This window comes from Muscardinus avellanarius (genome assembly GCF_963383645.1).
Source record: "Muscardinus avellanarius genome assembly, chromosome: 13".
Taxonomy (NCBI): domain Eukaryota; kingdom Metazoa; phylum Chordata; class Mammalia; order Rodentia; family Gliridae; genus Muscardinus; species Muscardinus avellanarius.
This window is the reverse complement of record NC_137799.1, coordinates 60,365,176-60,384,767: the sequence shown is the minus strand read 5'-3', so window position 1 is coordinate 60,384,767 and position 19,592 is coordinate 60,365,176. Positions and strand designations below refer to the sequence as shown.

The window sequence follows — 19,592 nt, the reverse complement described above, 5'->3', positions numbered from 1 at the left end:
ATGGAAAGATACAGACCTATAACTTCTAAAGACTGCTATTAGAAATCTCTTCTTAAGCAAACTTTCTTCTAGGAGTAAAATTAAAAAACAAAACAAAAAAAAAAAACTTTTACCTGAAGTACTCGGGTGATCTCTTTCCTTTCATATGTCTGACATCTGTATAAACTTTAGCAAAATATCCAGATAGCAAATATTCATTCAACTAAAATATTGAACTCTTGCAAATTCATTTTTCTGTAATTGACTGACTGAGTAAGTCATTCAAAAAGTAACCTGCCTCCTCTCTTTATGGCCTGGAGCTTAGAAGGAACAATACATCTGGCTCCTTCATTCTTTTCAGCCACCCTTTGTTCCTTTGAAGACATGCAATTACAACACTGTCTTTTTCTGAGATGGAAATACCCAGTTGTTTAACCAGAAAAGAGTTTGGATTTGATGCAAAGTAAAAATGTCTAAAAATGCCTCTGAGCCCCCAAGACAGCCCTGAGAATCTTCCAACACTGGAGAGCTATACCTATTTGCTCTATATTTTCCACATTTTCTTTTATCAAAACCAAATGTTCAATAAGAGTGGTTTTTACCTTTGTTTAATATTTACTTTAATAAAATAAAATAGAGTTTTTAACTTTCATTTTGGCCACAGCTAGTGACCTTTTGCATTATAGTTTTCATCCAGGGAAAATTCACAAAAAGTCATATAGAGAAAAGAAAAAATTGTATGGTTTCTCTGAAATAAACACACAGGAACTTAGCTTGCCATCAGAGACATTTATGGTCATGACTATGACACCAAGGTAAGGTTTCACCATCATTTTAAAGATGACTAATACTGTGGTTTTTCTGAGGTAGATTATTAATGCCTGCTGAATTGCAGACGGTCACTGGGTATCTCTCCCTACCACCTCCCTCCGTACAAATGGTCATATTTATAAGAAAAAGAACATTGCACTAGCTTCTAATTTGTCTTCTGCCCAGATGTAGAATTTTGTATATGCCACCTAACATCTCTAACGCTCAGGGTTTTGTTGCTGTTGTTTTTACCTAGAAAAATCTAAATTTTCTAATAAAAAATTAAATAATAACAGTACCTGCAACTTAGAAAAATATTTTCTTGGTACAGTAGACATTTACTGATTTGTTACAAAGGGGTAAAATGGGAGTGGGTGGGTACATAAATTACAAGTGAGTGTTCATTTTTCTCTCCCAATGCCTACTGAATGTGAACTATGTATGTAACACTTGTATACAGTATGAGAGAATGTCTAAGTTTCTTCTCTCAACAAGTGTTTGTTAGATATGGATAGAAAAGGCAACAAGAAGCTGACCACAAGAGACCTGCTCTTGACCATACATGATTGAGGGACAAATCCATGAAGATATTAATAGTAAGAATTAAATAGGCCAGAATACTGAAGGAAAATATCAAAATAAATTGAGGTGAGATTTAAGCTGAGTCTTTAAGCTAAAAAACAAGCAGGGCAGTCCAAGTGACATAAGTGATGATGAGGAAAGATAAGTTCTCAAGACGTTCTCCATGATTTCTTCATTCAACTCAGTGTGACAAGTTGTGGGTTCCTACAGGAACATCTGGGTCTTTAGAAAGGTGGCTGGGACACAAGTGCAAGCTGTGCGATGCTGTGTGATTTAGAAAGGTGGGTGGGGCAAAACAAATACAAATCAAATGCACAGTGAATCAGGTAATGGAAAATGAGATTTGGAAGAAGACCAGAGTCTTCTCTTTTAATCATAACTTGTACTATAGTAAATACTTTAGAATATTCACCTTGGCTTTGATCAGTTAATACATCTCAGTTAACTGAAATGTACATGTAAATGGAATCCTTCCATGAGCAATACATTGGTCTTTCCTAAGGTCCTCAATTTTTCAGTAGTTCAGAAAGAGGACATATACAAGATATCCATAAATTCATCAGCAACATTTACTTTGTGCAACAGCTCCTGTTTATTATCTTATCCAATCCTAACAATTACTCTTTGCAGAAGAAAAAAGTGAGGACCAGTGTGACTGAATGATTTGTCTGAGCTCACTTTAGAGAAGGGCTTCTCAAAGACAGATCAGGTTTCTCTCTACCATGATACCAAATGCCAGGCCAAAGAAATTAAATTTCTTTACTTGACAATGAATGTCTTTGAAAGGTTTTGAATAGGGGATTGAAGTAATGTGACATGTAAAGAATATCTTAATCAAGTGATCTAATGAAAAAAAAAAGCAGAGAAAACCAATATCAAGAAGTAGAGAGACATCGCTTGTCCAGCTTATTATTTTTAATAATAGTAATAACAGTAACAGGTAATATTTATTATATATATGTGTGTGTCAGGTTCTATTTACTATACACATAAGTATGTATGCATATTTTTTGAAATATGTTTATATGTTTAATTCTCACTATAACTCTGTAGGATAAGTACTATTATCATTCCCGTTTTGGAGAGGAGAAATCATGGCCAAGTTAAGAAACATGCCCTATGTCACAGTCTCACTAAGTGGCAAATCCATGATTCTAATGAATCAGATGGTTGGTTTGAAATCTGTACTTATGATCATCCTCATTTATCTAATAAGTTCATTAGACCAATACTTCCTGGACACTGATTATATTCTAGGATATACTAAGTTTCAGGTGAATGATACCTATATATGCAAAAATTATCTTATTTTAGACTCCTAAAGATAAACTGAGAATAAAAAAATCATTATAAATAATTCATTTAAATATTTCATAATCAGCCAGGTGTGGTGGCACAAGCTTGTTATCCCAGCATTCGGGAGGCTGAACCTGGAGGATCATGGTTCACAGTCTCAGCTGCTTAGTAAGGCCCTCCACAACTTAGTGAGTCCCTGTTTCAAAATAAGGAATACAAAATAGGGCAGGGGGTGTAGCTCAGAGGTCAAATGCTGCTGGGTTCCATCCCCAGAGCTGCAAAAATTAAATAAATAAGTAAATATTTCATAATACATTTAAATGTTTCATAATTAGGAAATTATAGGTAATTTATGCTCTACCTAAATACTATAAACTTTTACTTCAGATTTCAGAAAAAAAAAACCTAAGTCCTCAAATAATAATTAGAGAAGGAAAAATATTATCTCTCTTACATGGCTACAGAAGAAAATATTTTATCTGAAAGGTATAGACTTCTCGGTAGAAGGACAAAGACTTTAATGGGTTCTTTACATCGGTTTTCTTTTTCTTTTTTCTTTTTTTGTGTGTCTGTATGTGTGCCTCTAGGGATTGAACTCATAGGCATACTACTTTGAGGCACACTCCCAGTCTGATTTTATTTCTTATTTGGAAAAGGGTCTTGCTAGGTTGACAAGAGTCTCACTACTTGCTGAGGCTGTCCTCCAACCTATGATCCTCCTGTCTCAAGCATCCCAAGTACTGGGATTACAGGTGCATGCCACTACACCTAGCAAAATGGCCTACAATAACAACTTTCCTCATGTATCTATCATAAAACTAGAGCAATCCATTTTTACTGGTTTTACTATCTATTGTAAGAAAGAAACCAAATCAACATAGTCATATTTTTTTAATTTTGCCATGTGCCAGAAATTATGCTGATAATTTTATAAAAACTCATTTAATCTTTATAATTACTTATGACAAAGGTTCTATTATCTTCAATTTATAGGGAAGAAACAGGCAGAAAATAAACATACAATATGTGAAGTATGTACCTAATGAAACAAGGATTCAACGCAGACAGAAGGATTCTGGAGCGCAGGGTCAGAGTACCATGCCTAACGGTGGGAGAAGAGTGAATGGGTCTCTCTACTTCCTTCAGTCTGTGTTTCCTGAAAACATCCTCTGTTTCCCCAACCCACCTAATTCTTTCCTATGTTCCCTGAGTTTTCACTGCCCTTATACTCTTGCCCACTCACTGAACACTTGCTTTCCAGAGAAGCCAAGTACACCCGAAGTCAAATATAAGCTTCTGCTCAGCAAAACACCATTTGAACCTAAAGTTCAGATCTTTTCAAAGCAAGTACCTCACTGACGCTTATCAGTAGAACTTCTCTAGCTGCTTGAGCTTTCCATTTTATGAGGAAGAAAAACTATATAACTTTTTTTTGGGGGGGTCTGGGGATGAAACCCAGGGGCATTCAGCCTCCGAGCTAAACCTCCTGCCTTATTTTTTATTCTTTATTTTGAGACAGGGTATCACTGAGTTGCAGAGGGCTTCACTAAGTAGCTGAGACTGTCCACAAACCGTGATTCTCCATTTTCAGCCTACCAAATGCTGGGATTACAAGCATGCGCCACCACACCTGGGAACTATATAACTTTATTTTTTCATTTTTATTTCTTTCCTAGCAGAATTTCCATAGCTGAATTAAAGGAAAGATGGTGAATTTAATACCTTGGAATTATCATTAAGGCAGGAAAAGTTGGGCCCTTGTTAATGTACTAATTAGCACAATGGTTCTCAAACTTTTCTATATATGAGAATATACATAGAGACGTACTAAAACACAAACTCCTGGACCCACACCTAGAGTTTCTGTTCAGCAGATAGGCTGAGTGGGCCCAAGCATCTGTATTTCCAGGTGATGCTGATGCAGCTGGTCTGGAGATCACACTTTCAAGAACCAGTGAAATGGAATACTGGTATGAGAGTGTGCACATCATTTCATTACAATTCAAAGCAGATTTACCTTAGGAAGCTCTAGATGGTGCACATTTTTAAATAAACTAAGGTCCACTGTTTCATCAGAAGTTTTAACATTTGGTTCTACCTGAAAGGTGACAAGAAATGGGAAAAAAGGCAACTTAGTGTTAAATATTTTTGTTTGTTTAAATACAATAGCCACTTAATAAAAATTAATCTATTATAGTTCGTTATTGCTATCTTAATACTTTATTGAATTTAAAAACATTATATCCTCTTAAAATATATAGGAGGTGTGACTGTACAGTAATTATTTTGGAGTGCAAAATGACTATGTGGCTTGGATTAACTATAACGAAATCTAACAGCAACCAAACTATCCAATGTGAACTGAAAACAAAGAACACCAGCAGAGGTAGCATTTGTTTCCCATGTTAGAAACTGTTAATGTTTCACTTAAAAATTATTGAAAGGATTCATTTTAAAAGGAACATACTAAATGTCATTAATATGAAAATAAAAATTTCTCCTTGAGAGCATGCTCATCTTAAATAACAAGATTCAGTTCAATATCAAGATCTGCTAGAATGGACATCTATCTTATCTACAAATAAGACTGTTTATATATTTACTTGGAAAAGAGTGTTTCTGTTCCTACACCTTCCCTCAGTGGTGAACACTATGGATCCTCTAACTTTAAACTCTGCACCTTCTTTTATTCATCTTATACGTGTTTCTAAAGTTTTTCCAAATCAAAACAAAACCACCACTCAAAACCTCTTTACTTTGTTGCCTTCTAGCCACTAGCCTCTTCTTATTATTTATCATTTGCTTTTCCCCAAATCTCTTCACTGCTTTCCCAATAATCAAATCCAGGGGACTCTTTCCTGTCATCTTCTTACTGGATGTCTGTAGCACCTAGGGTGGCAGAATTTAAGTTTCTTCCTGAAACGCACGCTCCTCAGTTACTGGGCAACATGCACTCCTGGTCCTTCGTCCTCCTTAACCTCCTCTTTCAACTTCTTTTTTTATTACTCATATTACATAATTCTGCCCATAGTCTTCATCTTTTTTCTAAATGCTCCCTATAAGTAAGTGCTTCCACATCTGTGGTCAATAAATGCCAAATTTACATCTATGGGAATTCGCCTTTAAATTGGAGATCAAATGTCCCAAAGGACACTTCTATGAGGCTTCCCAACCAGCACTTTATTCTCATGTGGCTTTAAATGGAATATAGTACTATTGTGGCAAATCTCTACTCCTTTCTGTATTTTCTATTTTGGTGAAATGTAACTTTCTATCATATCACCAAGTCAGATGTCTTGAAGCCTTGTAGATCCTGTCTTTTATTTGCCAGCATATGCCCCGCCCGGATACAGATTACTCAATTATTTTGTTAGATACTCAATGACTCTTTTTTCCTCAAGGAGTATATTTACTTGTAATAATGTACTATTAATTCTGGCCATAAATATCTGATGTGACTATTCCTTCTTTTTTTGCCCAAATTCAGGCCCTCATTGTCTTTCTTCAGAATTATTCCAATATTCTTTACTTCTTCTAACTTAACTTCTCTATCCTAAAACCTCTGATTTTTCTCTATGTTGTTGCCAGAGACTTATTAAAATACAATTCTCATCTTAAAGTTCCATACTGCCTTACAGGTTAAGTCAACATAATGACAAATCCTGTCCGGTGTCCTGTGATCTGGCCCTCTCTCCTTTGTCCCCCTTTCCTTATTACTCCCCATCCTCTGCCCATACTGCTAGTGATGATCTGCAGTTTCCAACGTCCTGCGTTAGTTAAGAGCTTCCGAGCCGTTCTTGTCCTCTGCCTGCCATGTTTTTTCCAACAAATCCTTCAGTATAAACTTCATATAAACTCCTCTATAAAGTCTTTCTCTCACTCTGTCCCCAGAGGCAGAACTGATGTCTTTTTTTGGAGGGGCACTAGAGACTGAAGTAGAATTCTACCTTTACGCTATATCCTAGACACTCACCCTTTCTTTCTCTCTCTCTTTTTTCTTTCATTTTAGCATTTCTTTCTTTATTTTTAAATTTTGAAATGGGGTCTCACTAAGTTGCTGAGCTGTCCTTGAATCTGCAATTCTCCTGTCTCAGCCTCCAAAGTACTGGAATTACAGGGATGTGCCACTGCACCCAGCCTGTTGACTCTTTTCCTGTTTTTCCCTATGCAGATTGCAGAGGCAGCTTTCATGTAAGTTATGTCCTTATTTACATAAGTGTCATCATGCACGAGGCAATAAACTCATTGTACTATGATATAACTAATCTATCTTTGATGTCCCTATAAACGTTTTATAATGGTCAACTGAAAAGGAGGGTATCAATCAACTTTTCTCAGAGAAACAAACATGTTATAATACCTCCTTATTTTGAAGATTCTCTGAGGTAGAAGGTAAAGGTTCTATAGCATTTCCAGGACATACAGCCATCTGATTCATTGCATCTTTATTTCTAAAAGAAAAAAAAAACTATTATATCTCACAACAGGATTTCTATTCTCTTACTTGGAGAGTCTAAGGGTTGCTATAAAAAATCCTCTAACTCCAATGACTTGGAATTGGAACACTATATACAAATGTTTTATGTTTGTTCAAAAGAACTCAGCATCAAAATGCTAATGAAAAGTATTATGTAAACCAGCAAAGAAAAATGCTCACCTGATAAAAATTATTTTTACTTTAGAGGGGGCACATTTAATTATTGATGAAGCATTCTGATGACTTCTTCCAAATAAAATTTGTCCATTTATCTGTGAGAAATAAATAGCATTAATTGAGTCTAAAATTTTAATTTTCTAAATTTTTATCATTCTTTGTAGCTAATAAAACACAACTTTTTCTTTGAAATATTATATGTATATTCCTTCCCAGATCATGAACCTGACTTTTAAATTTGATGCCCATGGACTGCTAAAAGAAACTTTATTTGGACTAATTGAAAGAGAGTAGACAGCTAACTTTGGGCAGGTATTAGGTTCCAACATGCTTTAAAAGGCAAAGGCTCTGTGTCCTAAGAAAACATTCTGAGAAGCCCCACCCCCAATTAGGTTTTCTAGTTGGTCTCAAGACTCAAGTCCTGGGAAAAGGCTTCTGGGAGAAGCAGTGCTAGGAAGACTCAGGATCTAGGGTGCAGCCTGTGCCTAAGCAGCCCAGTTGTCTAGTCCTTTACTGTTGGAGGCACTGGCCAACAGGGAAGCACATCAGGCACAAGGGAGAGTATAAAGGCAATACAGTGAAACACAGCAACTCTCCATGGAGGGCAAAACAGAAAAACAAAACAAAACAAAAAAATAAAACAACAAAACACAAACAAATAAAATTCTAAATGCTATAAAATATGGTTCACAAATGTATTTTGTTTGGCAGGCTGAGTTGCTGATTTTGTTATTTAGCCTTAACTTTGATCCCTGCCTCAACTTATTCCATTACTTCTGCCACTAGGGATTAAACTTCCAGAATGTCCAGAGGGTCAGCATCATTACTGGGGAGTGATTGGTCATTTGGTTTTTCAAAAACTCCTAATAAAAATGCAGCACATGCAGAAAAATGTTTTTGAAGTGTGATTTTTATTACTGTCTTGAGGCAAAAATTGTTTCTGGTGCTATACAAACATGACCTTTTAATGGAAGTTAATGGGATGGTTTAAAGCCAAATTTGGTGCAATGCCTATGTTATTAGGCCAGTGATAGTTACTTCGGTCACCATATGAGGTCCAGGAGAACTTACCTCTAGAAGCTCATCTGCAATCTGCAGTCGACCATCTCTTCCTGCTGCTCCATTTGGATCAATCCCCACTATAAAGACACTCATTCTGGTTCGGTCTTTGTTCCCAGCAAGACTAAGACCCAAACCACTATGACCTTTCTCCAGTTCAATCATGTGGAGCTCGCCTGTTAGGGTTCCATACCGCTCCCTGATATTTTCTACACACAATAACAACATAAATATTTAAAGTTAATTTGTAGCCAAATGCTTTACTATGGAAGGCTATTTAGTTTTATTTTAAAAAGGCATTATTTGTACCAAAATCTTTATCCATTGAAAGCTAAATAGGTTGGCTGCCTAGGCATCAGGACTGGTTTCCTGGCCTGCCCAAAGAGGAATTTCCTTACATTGAGAGTGCAGAGAGCATGTGTGATTAATCAGTTCACCTTGGGTGATCAGGCCCAAAGACACAATTCAAATTTATACACTCAAAAGAAATTTACTTTGTCATATGGAGAACAGGACAACACTAAAGTATAGTGTCCAGAATAACTGTGTTCACTGATCAGCGGAAAGGTCTCTTTCATGAGAAAATCTATATTGCATATTACATTCCATTGGGCAGCTGTTGAGTACATAAATCTAGAGTAAAGGGAATAGGTTTTCTTATTATGCAGATCTATTAGACCAAGATAAATTTATGTATCTTTTCTAGCTTTGAGACAAATGTCCCACTTGGATGAGACCGTTTATACCTTTTACTCTACACCTTCAAGAGGTAGTTCAGTATCTGCTCCCTTTAATCTCAGAGATTGAGGTCACATGTAGGTGCTCCAATCCCCAGCCCCAGAGGAGCAACCAGTAGCCAGCACTACCTGCCAACCATACAAGTGAGTCATCTTGGAAGCCTGGCCCAGCTAAGCATAGTTAACCATTTAACTCCCATTGATTAATACTATATTTTGTTTAAAGCCATAAAGCTTTGGGGTAACTTTGATAATAAAAATCTTTAACATTCTGTTACTACAGCTTTCTTAAAAAAATAATTCGGTTTTTAAAATAGAACTTTTAAATACAGTGGCATATATGTCACTTTTGGCCATATTTTAAATCTTTCCCTTTAAACTGGCTTATTTCCTTGGATCCTAATGATTCATGAGTCCTAATATGAGCTGACATTGAATGCTTCTTCTACATCAGAACTGTACTCAGCATTCCTCAGACATTATCTAATTTAATGTTAGAAACCTGAGGGAAGAACTGTATTTTAAAGAGAGACAACCATCATATGAAAACATAGACAGTTGAACAATTTATCAACTGTCCAAAGTTTTGATCTCAACAATTACACTAAGTTACTATCCTAGTACAGAACATACCAGAAGTTTAAGGTCAAGCCACTAGATTTCACAATAAGGGAGATGAAGCCTAGCATGGAGTGATACTTGCTCAAGCCCCCAGGATGGGCTGATCCAGAAGTAGGTTCTGAGAGCATGTCTAATCCTCATTAATTCTCATAAGAAAAGCAAAGAGGCTTTAACAGGAATGCACATTTGTTTGTGTCTGTGGTACTGGGGATAAAACCCAGGGTCATTCTACCTCCAAGGTACACCCCCAGCCCTATTTTTTATTTTTATTTTGAAACAGGGTCTCACTGAGTTGCAAAGGACCTCACTAAGTAGCTGAGGCTATCCATAAACTGCAATCCTCCAGTCTCAGCCTCCCAAATGCTGGGATTACAAATGTGAGCCACCACACCCAGCTAGGAATGCACGTTTAAAGGAAAGGAAGAATATGATTTTATGTTCCAAGGATGCCATGTTATATTCAAGAAAAACAAGCAATATTTTCCACAAAAAATTGCAGTATTAATCACTAAAGTTGAAGCATATTTGCACAAAGCATAAGCTTTGGGAAAAGCAGAGTTATTTTAATGCTCTTATAAGTAATGTACTACAAAAATATAACTTACTCCAGCTATAACCAAACTCATCCTCTTTGTCCAAATCCTCTGAGACTTTGCTTGCAGATGTTTGTGCATGATCACTGCCCATTTCTGCAAGTGTCAGAGGAGAGGGTGGAGGAGTGTCACAGGGGGAAGCCCTCTCTGGCTCTGACTCTGGCTGGCTGGGTGCCTGTGGGAACAAGAAGAAAGCAGTGGGTATGCTCAGTGCAAGGAAGAAGACGTTAAGGGAAAGAGGTGAGAGTGTAATGTCAAAAACAAAAGCTGGATTTAAAATATCCACCCGATAATGGAAAGCTCTTATACACATAAATGAAATGTTGGATTGGATTCAGGTAAAGTTTAAATATACAAAACAAAAATGTATCAGAGAATAATACATTGAACTATCATTTTTCTATTATAAGCCAATGGATAATTCAGTTTGAAGGCTAAAATAATCCAAGATAGAAAATTGTACAAACTTTCCCTATTAAAAAAAAAAAGTTCCTAAATATGCAGAGGTCAGGGTAAAAATTTAGGGGTCTAGAAAAGTCTACTAAGACACAATTACAACAAAAAGAATAAAACTAACAAAGAAATTCTTTAAAACTCTTAGTGATATTATATATCAAGTACTCTTTATTGCTACCTGAATCCTCTCTCCAAATGACCTTCAAACAAATCCATAAAAAAGACCATCACACACACAGGCTCTTGTAGCAGGAGAGCCACACTGTTAGCACAGAGGACCCAGACTTAGACCTATGGGGTGGGGCTTAAGGCACAATACAGTCTTTTCCTTGCCAAAGTAGCTCTCAAAGTAAATAAGAAAACACGGAAGAATATTTTATAAATAGTCAAAATATGGCATACTTACTGTCAGTCCTATAAAAATGGATTTGGTATTATCAAGTTCTATATTAAAGATTGTTAGACAGGATGTTAAGAGTTTGAAAGGCCTTTAAGTCAGAGTTCATTTCATTTATTTTTCAGATTACTAAAGCCTTTGAACCCAATGTTATGAGAAGTGGAAGTTTTGTTCAAAATCACACAATGGTACTAGAATTCTTTTTTCTTAATTCTGGGTCTGGTGCACTTTGCATTATACCACACTGTCTCCCCCAATTTCTATAGTAAGATAGCACCTGACTCAAGGGTCAGAAATACCCACCTAAATTACGAGCCCTTGTATAAAGCTGTTCCTGTTGCCTTCAACCTGTATTTTTCTATCCTTCTCTATTTTATCTTTTTTCTACATAAAACCCCTGTCACATAATGTGTTTTCTTTTATATGTGCCTATCTAAGAAAAGTTACATTTTTAAACCTACCTCTAATAATCACATATTAATTGCATACTTTACAAATTTATTGGTCCCAAGAATCAGAATATCAAAAACACATCTAACACTAATACTACATGACAATGAATATGATCTTTCTTTGATTATTCAGAAAGCACTCAAGCTCCTGACAAAGCAGGGAGCTGGCTGATAGAGGCTTAAGAGCAATTGTGTGTGTGTGTGTGTGTGTGTGTGTGTGTGTGTGTGTGTGGTACTGGGGATAGAACCAAGGGGCTTTCTATCTCTGGACTACACTCCCAGACCTATTTAATATTTTAATTTGGAAACAGGGTCTCACTAAGTTACGGAAAGCCTCACTAAGCTACTGAGGCTGGCTTCGAACCTGTGTGATGCTCCTGTCTCAGCCACCCAAGTACTGGGATTACAAGCGTATGGCACCACGCCAGCTGGCAATTGTTTTTTTTAGTTTATGAATCTGCTCTTCTAAAATGTTCAGTTTACACATCATAGGGAAAACGGATAAAAGTTCCTAAAACAAACTGAATCTACCCTGTCTTTACAAAGTTTAGTTCATTAATCTCTAAAACTGATAATATATAAATAAAATGAATAAAAAACCCTCATTTGATCCGATCAAAATTCAGAAAAAATACTATATATATATATATATATATCAGAATTTTTCTAGTTTAAAAGTATTTCTCTGTAACAACAGAAAGTGTTATTTAGTAAGCATGAGTTAAACTCATTTCATTTTTAAAAAGTAGAACACAATTTAATTAAAATTTTCCATAGTTTTAACAACCCTAAAGATTTAAGTTTTATCAATTTTTTATTTTTTATTTTTTATTTTTGGTGGTAGTACTGGGGTTCCTGGAAGCCCTTCTACCTACGGGCTAGACTCCCAGGCCTATTTTATATCTTTTATTTGGAAACAGGGTCTCTTAGCCAGCGAGGCTGGCTTCAAACCTGCGCGATCCTCCTGTCTCCGCCTCCCAAGCGCGGGGATTACAAGCGTGCGCTACCACGCCCGGCGAGTTTTACCAATCTTGCTGCATAATTTTTGGACTGTTATTTTGTTTAAGAGCAAAGAAACAAAATCAGCTTATCTGCAAAACTGCTCAGGATCTAAGGTAAAACATTTTCATACTGCAAATAAACTAAACTGGTGCCTTAACCTAACTAATGAAACACAATACTAATATCAGCCTGTATTTGCTTGAAGCACAATTAGATCTTCTATTTTACTATACCTGTCACCCTCATTTTATCAAGACTATGTAACTAGCTTGTTATTGGAAATTTCTAAATTAAAATGTAGGTCTTTAACAAAGATCATTTAGCCTTCTTTGGCAGAAAATGTAAAGTACACTCTCAATCACTCCATGCCATGTATGTACACATTAGGCACAACATACATGTATTGCACACTGGACACACCCACTTACAGAAAGATCATGTTGAGACAAACCTTAAATGGTGTGGGAGCAAAAGGGTTAGTTGGGGAACAATGGAAGATAACTCTACTTGAATTCTGTAATTCCTACAGTAACAGAAAACAATTTCCTTCAGATACAGCATCTTTGTTTAATTCATATTACAATAACATGAAAAACTGATGAATATTCATAAAATATTTCCCAAAAATGTTGACAGCTTTTTTTCCATTCCAAGATCAAATTATGGTGTATACGTTCTTAAAAATGTTTGTTTCGATTTTAGTTTTATAATTTCATTAGACTATCCAAGTATAGATTTACAAGCGATATTTCCTGATTCAGCTATATTCCTGACACAGCTATATTTCCTGATTCCGGTGTTTAGCTGGACAAGCTTTATGAATATTCAACAGGCTCCTGCACGTACATGTAAACTATTATTTGCAGAATGATTAATGATTAACTCAAGAAAAAGGTTTTATGACCATCTTTTAAAAGACTGAAAAAGTCTTAAAACAATACAAGTTTTTAAAGAAATAATGTGTGAAAGTAGTCCATACCTTTGGTAACTAATTAAAGTATCAGAAATTTTAAATCTACAAAAAACGCAGGAAAAGCAGTGAACTCATGATTCACCTTCCCTTTTTGGAAGGGTAATTTCTTTTCAGCTATAAAAATAATTTTTTTTCTGGCAGGACAGTGTGCTTAAGACAGAATTTGCATGCCCACTCCAAGCACATAGTTTCTTGTTTATTTTCCTGCCTGGAAGTAGTAAACAGTGAACTGGGACAGAGGCACAGTAATAACAAAGGACAAAACATTCCCAAAAGGCAACGGCAAGACAAAGGGCGTTATCCAACCTTATCAGCGTTGAACTGGAGAGAGTCAGCAAATGGGTTAGTGCTGCTGAAGTTGAACTTAGGGTAAAGGCTGAGCGGCAAGGAAGGCAAAGGGGATTTCTAGAAGAAAACATAAGAGGCGCTGAACGCAAAAGAAATGTATTTAAAACAACTTAAGTTTAAGAACAAAGTACTTAATGGTTTAAAGAACTGTCAGTGTGAAACTAGAGCCTATGTATCTAGTACATAATTAACGGCAACTTCTGTTAAATAGTCCATCACTAAAGATTTGCCTGGAATGACCTGAAGCTACACTTGAATCTAAATCAGTTGACCAGTTGACAAACTACAAATGAAACCAGACTGTCAAATTGACCCCAGGTTTCTTTTATTTTTACTGAATGGCTTTACTATCATTGATAAAGACATAATGTATTGCTTAACTTATATATTAATTTATGCTTTGTGCCAAGCAGCCAACATGCTTTCAAAAGTTTTTAAAATTTACATTTCAAAGCAAATTATGTTATTGTTAATCATTTATTCATAAATGCAAATTCATTTGTCTGCTAGTTCATTACTAACATTTATTATTTTTTATTTTATTTCCCAGTAAGGAAACTTTTCATAGTTTGAGTACATATATTAAGGCTGGTTGAGGGCCATCACATTTTTAAATTTAAAAACATGAAGATACAGCCAGGTGTGGTGGCGTATGCTTATAATCCCAGCATTTGGGAAGCTGAGACAAGAGGATCCAGGTTCAGGACCAGCCTCAGCTACTTAGGCCCTCTGCAACTCAGTGAGATGCTGTTTCAAAATAAAGAATAAAAAAATAGGGCTGGGAGTGTAGCTTTGAGGTAGAATGCCACAGGGTTCCATCTCCAGAACCACACAGGAAAAAAAAAAAAAAGAAGAAAAGAAGAATATACAAACCACTCTCTGGTGTTCTCTATTTCTGCCCACATTTTTTGTGGAAGTAGAAAAATGGAGATTCAATTTTTTTAAGTTTCTATAAAATTGCCTGTATTATCGAGGAATTTATGGGTTTTGGATAATATTTGAAAGTCCTGCCGTGGAGTGTTTCTCCCAGGCTTTGTGGCTTGCCTGTAACAGGCCTGGAGCCAGGACTGTTAAGAGTTGAATATACATATTAAAGGCAGGATGCCTGCCAGATAGGATTTAGCATTTTCATAGTTAAAAAAAAAAAGTAATTTCCTTAGCACAATAAATTATTCTCCTTTTCACACCCACTATATTTTTCTTTTATTGACTATAACTTTCAGGGGAAATTGCAGACATTTAAAATTCATTTGGGCTCCAATTAAATGTTTGTGTTACTACTATATGTGTGTGTGTGTGTGTGTGTGTGTGTGTGTGTGTATACATATATATATATATATATTTATTATTATTATTATTATTTTAAACCACAGGCAGGCATGGAGTGTAGGAAGGCTGTCATGGGACACCACCCTATGCAAGAGAATACTCGGGAAAGACACTAGCCTCGGTGGGCCTGAACCAAGCTTAGGCTGCATTACCCTTTCAATCTGCTCTACTTGCAAAGTTTTTCCTACAGGAGGAAAGACAGGAGGAAAGATAGGGACACAAGGACATTTCTGCTCATCTGGACTTCCTCCCTTTCTTCAGCTGAAAATGTCAACTCCTGCTTTATAACAGAGGACGTCAGGAATGCCAAGGAAAATGACGGTGTATTAGGGTGGGAGATATGACTGGGCTGACATGAAAAACATCCTAGGCAAATAACATAAGGCTACTAAGAAGGGGGATTATTTCTAATCTTCATGCACTAGATTTTTAGTTATTATATAAAACAACAGAAAACCATGATGGCATGAAATGGAACATTTAAAAAGAACTCTAGGGTTTTTTTTTGTTTGTTTGTTTCTAGGGTATTTTTTTGCTTAATTTGCATATCTCATAAGATTAGAATTTGGCCCTGATAGCAAAAGGTAAAGGTATAGCAGGAGTATAGCAGATGAAATAGTAGGCCACTTTATGATTAGAAAAAGATTTATAGAAAAATAATTTTTTTAAATAGGCAATGATGAAACTTGTTTACAGACCCATGAGCTGATTAAAGCAGAAACATTATTAACTATGAAAAAGACAAAGAAAAACTAAAATGTTCTCTGGCCTTTATGAATTAGAAGCCCATTCTTAATGAGAAAATGGGGCAGACTGAACTCTGTGAAGCATCATACTGGGAAATTGTCAGGTAGAGCCTGTGAAGTTCTGATTTTTGAATAGCCTTAAGTCCAGAAATACTGGCTGGCTTCAGCCTAAGTTTAAGATTTCTTAAAAGCTTTATTCTCTATTCACAAGTAAAATATTTATACTGAAAGATACAAGTATATGTATTTGAGACTTTTTATTTTGCTTTAGATTACAAGAGACATCATTATTTCCATGGGGCATAAGATCACTGGAAACAAAATATATCACATTTTAAATGCAAGTATCCCTAACATCCCAAAGCAAAATGTGTGTAACCTGACTAAACATGTCATTCTCAGCAAGATTTATCCTGGAATAATTGCTATAAAATTAGGCATCATTATACCTCAGATAATAAAATTGGAATATTTTCCAGGTGTATGAGACAAATCTCTCTCCAGCTCATTAGAAAATGTGAATGGCACTGAAAGCAATGTTTGTAATTTAAATTTTTAAAGTAATATTAAGAATTACTATTCAGTAGGGTACAGTATTGTCCCAAATGTTATAAAAGTTGGAAATTAAAAGTAAAACAAAAAAGGATGAAAACCCTCCAACCCACACATGAAAAATAGCTTCAACTTAAACAGCCATTTACCAACATTATCATGCTGTGTCTATGTTTAACACAACAAATGGAAACAAATGGAAAAAGATTTGTAGTTATTTAAACAAACTGAACAGAATTTGTTAAGAATGCAGCATGATGCAGCCCTACCATTTGGCAGATTTCCTATCTGAATGGATAATTATTACCTAACAATAAACAACTGAATGGTTAAAGACTGCAGATGTGAAGATAACTGCTTACACGAAGAACTACTAAATTCATTCCTTACAGTGCACCCAGAGCAGAGCTACACCTGTCTTGATGAAGAAAGGAAGAACCAGTAAGACAGATATGATCAGTCTGTATCCATGGCCTAGAATATTGATATTACTTTTACTGATCTCATCCACAGGGCTGTTTACTACTGCTTTCCTTCTTTTATTTGAGTACTGCTTTCTTAAATTGCTAATTTTCTAAGTTAAATTTAATGTGTTTTGTACATAAAATAACATATTCTCCGTTTTAAATGATGCCTTTAACCTTCCTTATATGTGCTGACATTTCTCCTTTAAAGACAACCAACCCTAAAATCCAGCAAGCAGATAATCCAAAGGAAATAAGTAGGACAGGAGTTGTTAGATTAAATTCAAAAGCAGAACATCTAAGAGGTTCAGGAGATCTACAAAACTCCTGAAATTGTATTTTAAAAAGTTTGAGAGAATATATGTGTTTCTGAAAAATTTTTCTTGGCGATGTCTGACACAAATATATTTAGTACCTGCTGCATTTGAAAATATTTTTCAATGAGGTACAAAGAAGGAATATAAAAATGGTTTTAAACTTTTAGCATAATTCTCAACTTCAACATCCACAGGACTTAATAAAATACACAAAGCCTCATTCTGTATCTTTTCTATCAACAATACTTACTAAATGTTCTTATATTTTCTAAAATATCTTTTAAGAGCATTTTACCTGTGATGGGTAAATGAATTAGTAGGTTTTTGTCCCCCATGAGCGTTCTAGTCATAAGTTATCTAATGAAAGTGGCTGGAAACATCAATTATAATCACTTATAAATACACAAAACACGCCTCGTGGAAACTTAATATTCAGTGGGACACACTAGTATATCACAGATTCTGTCTAGAGAATAAACTTAAAGAAAATGTAATTTTTCTGGCTTCTAAGGGCCTAGAGTCATTGAATGAAAATACCACATTCCTTTCAACAATTTGTATATTTTGTGATTATAATGAATACTAGATACCTATGGCCCCAATAAATTCTACTTCTATGTAATTTGAACAGAATTCAAGTCTATATTAAAAATAGGTAAAGGAATTTTCAGGATAATTCAATTTATAAAAAGCACAAGAAACTTTTCACAAGCCTTTTAAGGCTTTGAGATTCAGTATCAGCTCACATGGATAAGTTGGTGCTGGCTATGTCAGACTCCAGACTGGGCATGGTTTGGGTATGCCTACCTTGCCCTTTGTACTTGCTTACCCTTGGTCTGTTTATAATGCTCTGTACCATAAAGACTACAGGGTTGCCTGCTTTCCGAATGGCCTCCACAGCTTGTTCATGGCTTGCATCTCTGAGGTCCATTCCATCCACCTGCAATGGAAGGCCTCAGCTTAACATTTCAAGAAGCTACAGAACAGAGGAACAACTTGTGGGTCTGAAGTTTTAAGGACCCTTGGTTACGCTCCTGGAAAATCTTGTTCGGTATAAAAAATAATTGATATGACTTGTGAGGCAAGTCTTTTGTTGGCTGAACAAATCTTTTCATTTGTTCAGCCAGCTTGTGGTCCTTTGGTTTATACAAATATTTCTGACTCTAATCTTTAACTGGAATAATAATCTACTGGAATGAAGGCTCTGCTTCTGCAGTCCTTAAACTGATCAATTCCTTTACATGAACAAATCAGCACAATTAAATAAGTAATATAAAGGAGCTACCTATCAGTACTGTCTTCATCATAAAAGTCACTGTATTCATTTTCTTCTAATTCATTTTAGAGTAGGTTGAAAAGCAGGTAGGTGAGGCTTTGTATATGTCTATGTACAGGGAGATTTGAAGTTAAAATTTGATATCCAGAAAGATGTGATTATGGTAAGGTTAGTTAAAAAAATAATTGCAATAGGCATGACAGGAGCTATAAGCCAAGAAATTATGCTAATTTGTTAGTAATTTTGATGTAATAGCTTGAAAAGGAAAGTTATTTTGAAATTTATGTATTGGCCATGGCTTGCCCTGTGATGATGAGCTCAGCTCACATAGTACATGAATAAGAAGGAAAACAGTTTAAAAGGCCAAATACTAATCCTGACAGAAAATTGATGATGTTACTTTCATTTTACGATGTCCAATTACTGAGTAAGCTCAAAATGGACCCAATTCTGAAAAAGAAAATCAATTATTAGCTCTTGGAAAAGGACATTATCGTCTTTAAAAGATTTACATATATTTAGTTGAAAACCTCCCTCAGGTTGATACTTAGATAACATAGCAATATTTTCTCAGTGCTGATTAAAAATGACTTCTAACTTTTTATATGAAAGCCAGTATTCATGTCTACTATACATTCTATTAGTGGGAAAAGTTAATAGTATAATTGCTCAAGTCCAAAGAACTCTATATTTAGAATGGAACACTATGCAGGTCTTTGCTCACCTAATCTACATTCACTTTAGAAACCCAGCACTGGCATGTTTTAGAATACTTATCAGTAGAGAGGCTCCAAGCTTCCTGACAGAGGAAGAACCTCTGTACACAAGTTGTTCAATTAATCACTGTTAAATTGCATGGTTATTTTATAAAACAAAGAAAGTCCTTTCTTTTCTACTAAAAAGAGATGCTTTAACTTTAAATATATTTAAGCAACATTTTGGGGCAAAC

At 35.5% G+C, this 19,592-nt stretch overlaps 1 protein-coding gene across 1 annotated transcript in view; it reads right to left on the bottom strand.

Annotated features, from left to right (window-relative positions):
- MPDZ (multiple PDZ domain crumbs cell polarity complex component) overlaps nucleotides 1-19,592 on the bottom strand; it is a gene marked incomplete at both ends in the record, with an annotated part of 146,460 nt that overhangs the window by 18,228 nt on the left and 108,640 nt on the right. Inside the window, 8 exons of the mRNA XM_080708979.1 lie at nucleotides 4,685-4,765; nucleotides 7,028-7,118; nucleotides 7,325-7,416; nucleotides 8,393-8,589; nucleotides 10,344-10,506; nucleotides 13,090-13,161; nucleotides 13,918-14,016; nucleotides 18,197-18,307. Of these exons, the coding sequence (XP_080565105.1) occupies nucleotides 4,685-4,765; nucleotides 7,028-7,118; nucleotides 7,325-7,416; nucleotides 8,393-8,589; nucleotides 10,344-10,506; nucleotides 13,090-13,161; nucleotides 13,918-14,016; nucleotides 18,197-18,307 (906 nt within the window). The remainder of the gene's footprint in view (nucleotides 1-4,684; nucleotides 4,766-7,027; nucleotides 7,119-7,324; nucleotides 7,417-8,392; nucleotides 8,590-10,343; nucleotides 10,507-13,089; nucleotides 13,162-13,917; nucleotides 14,017-18,196; nucleotides 18,308-19,592) is intronic.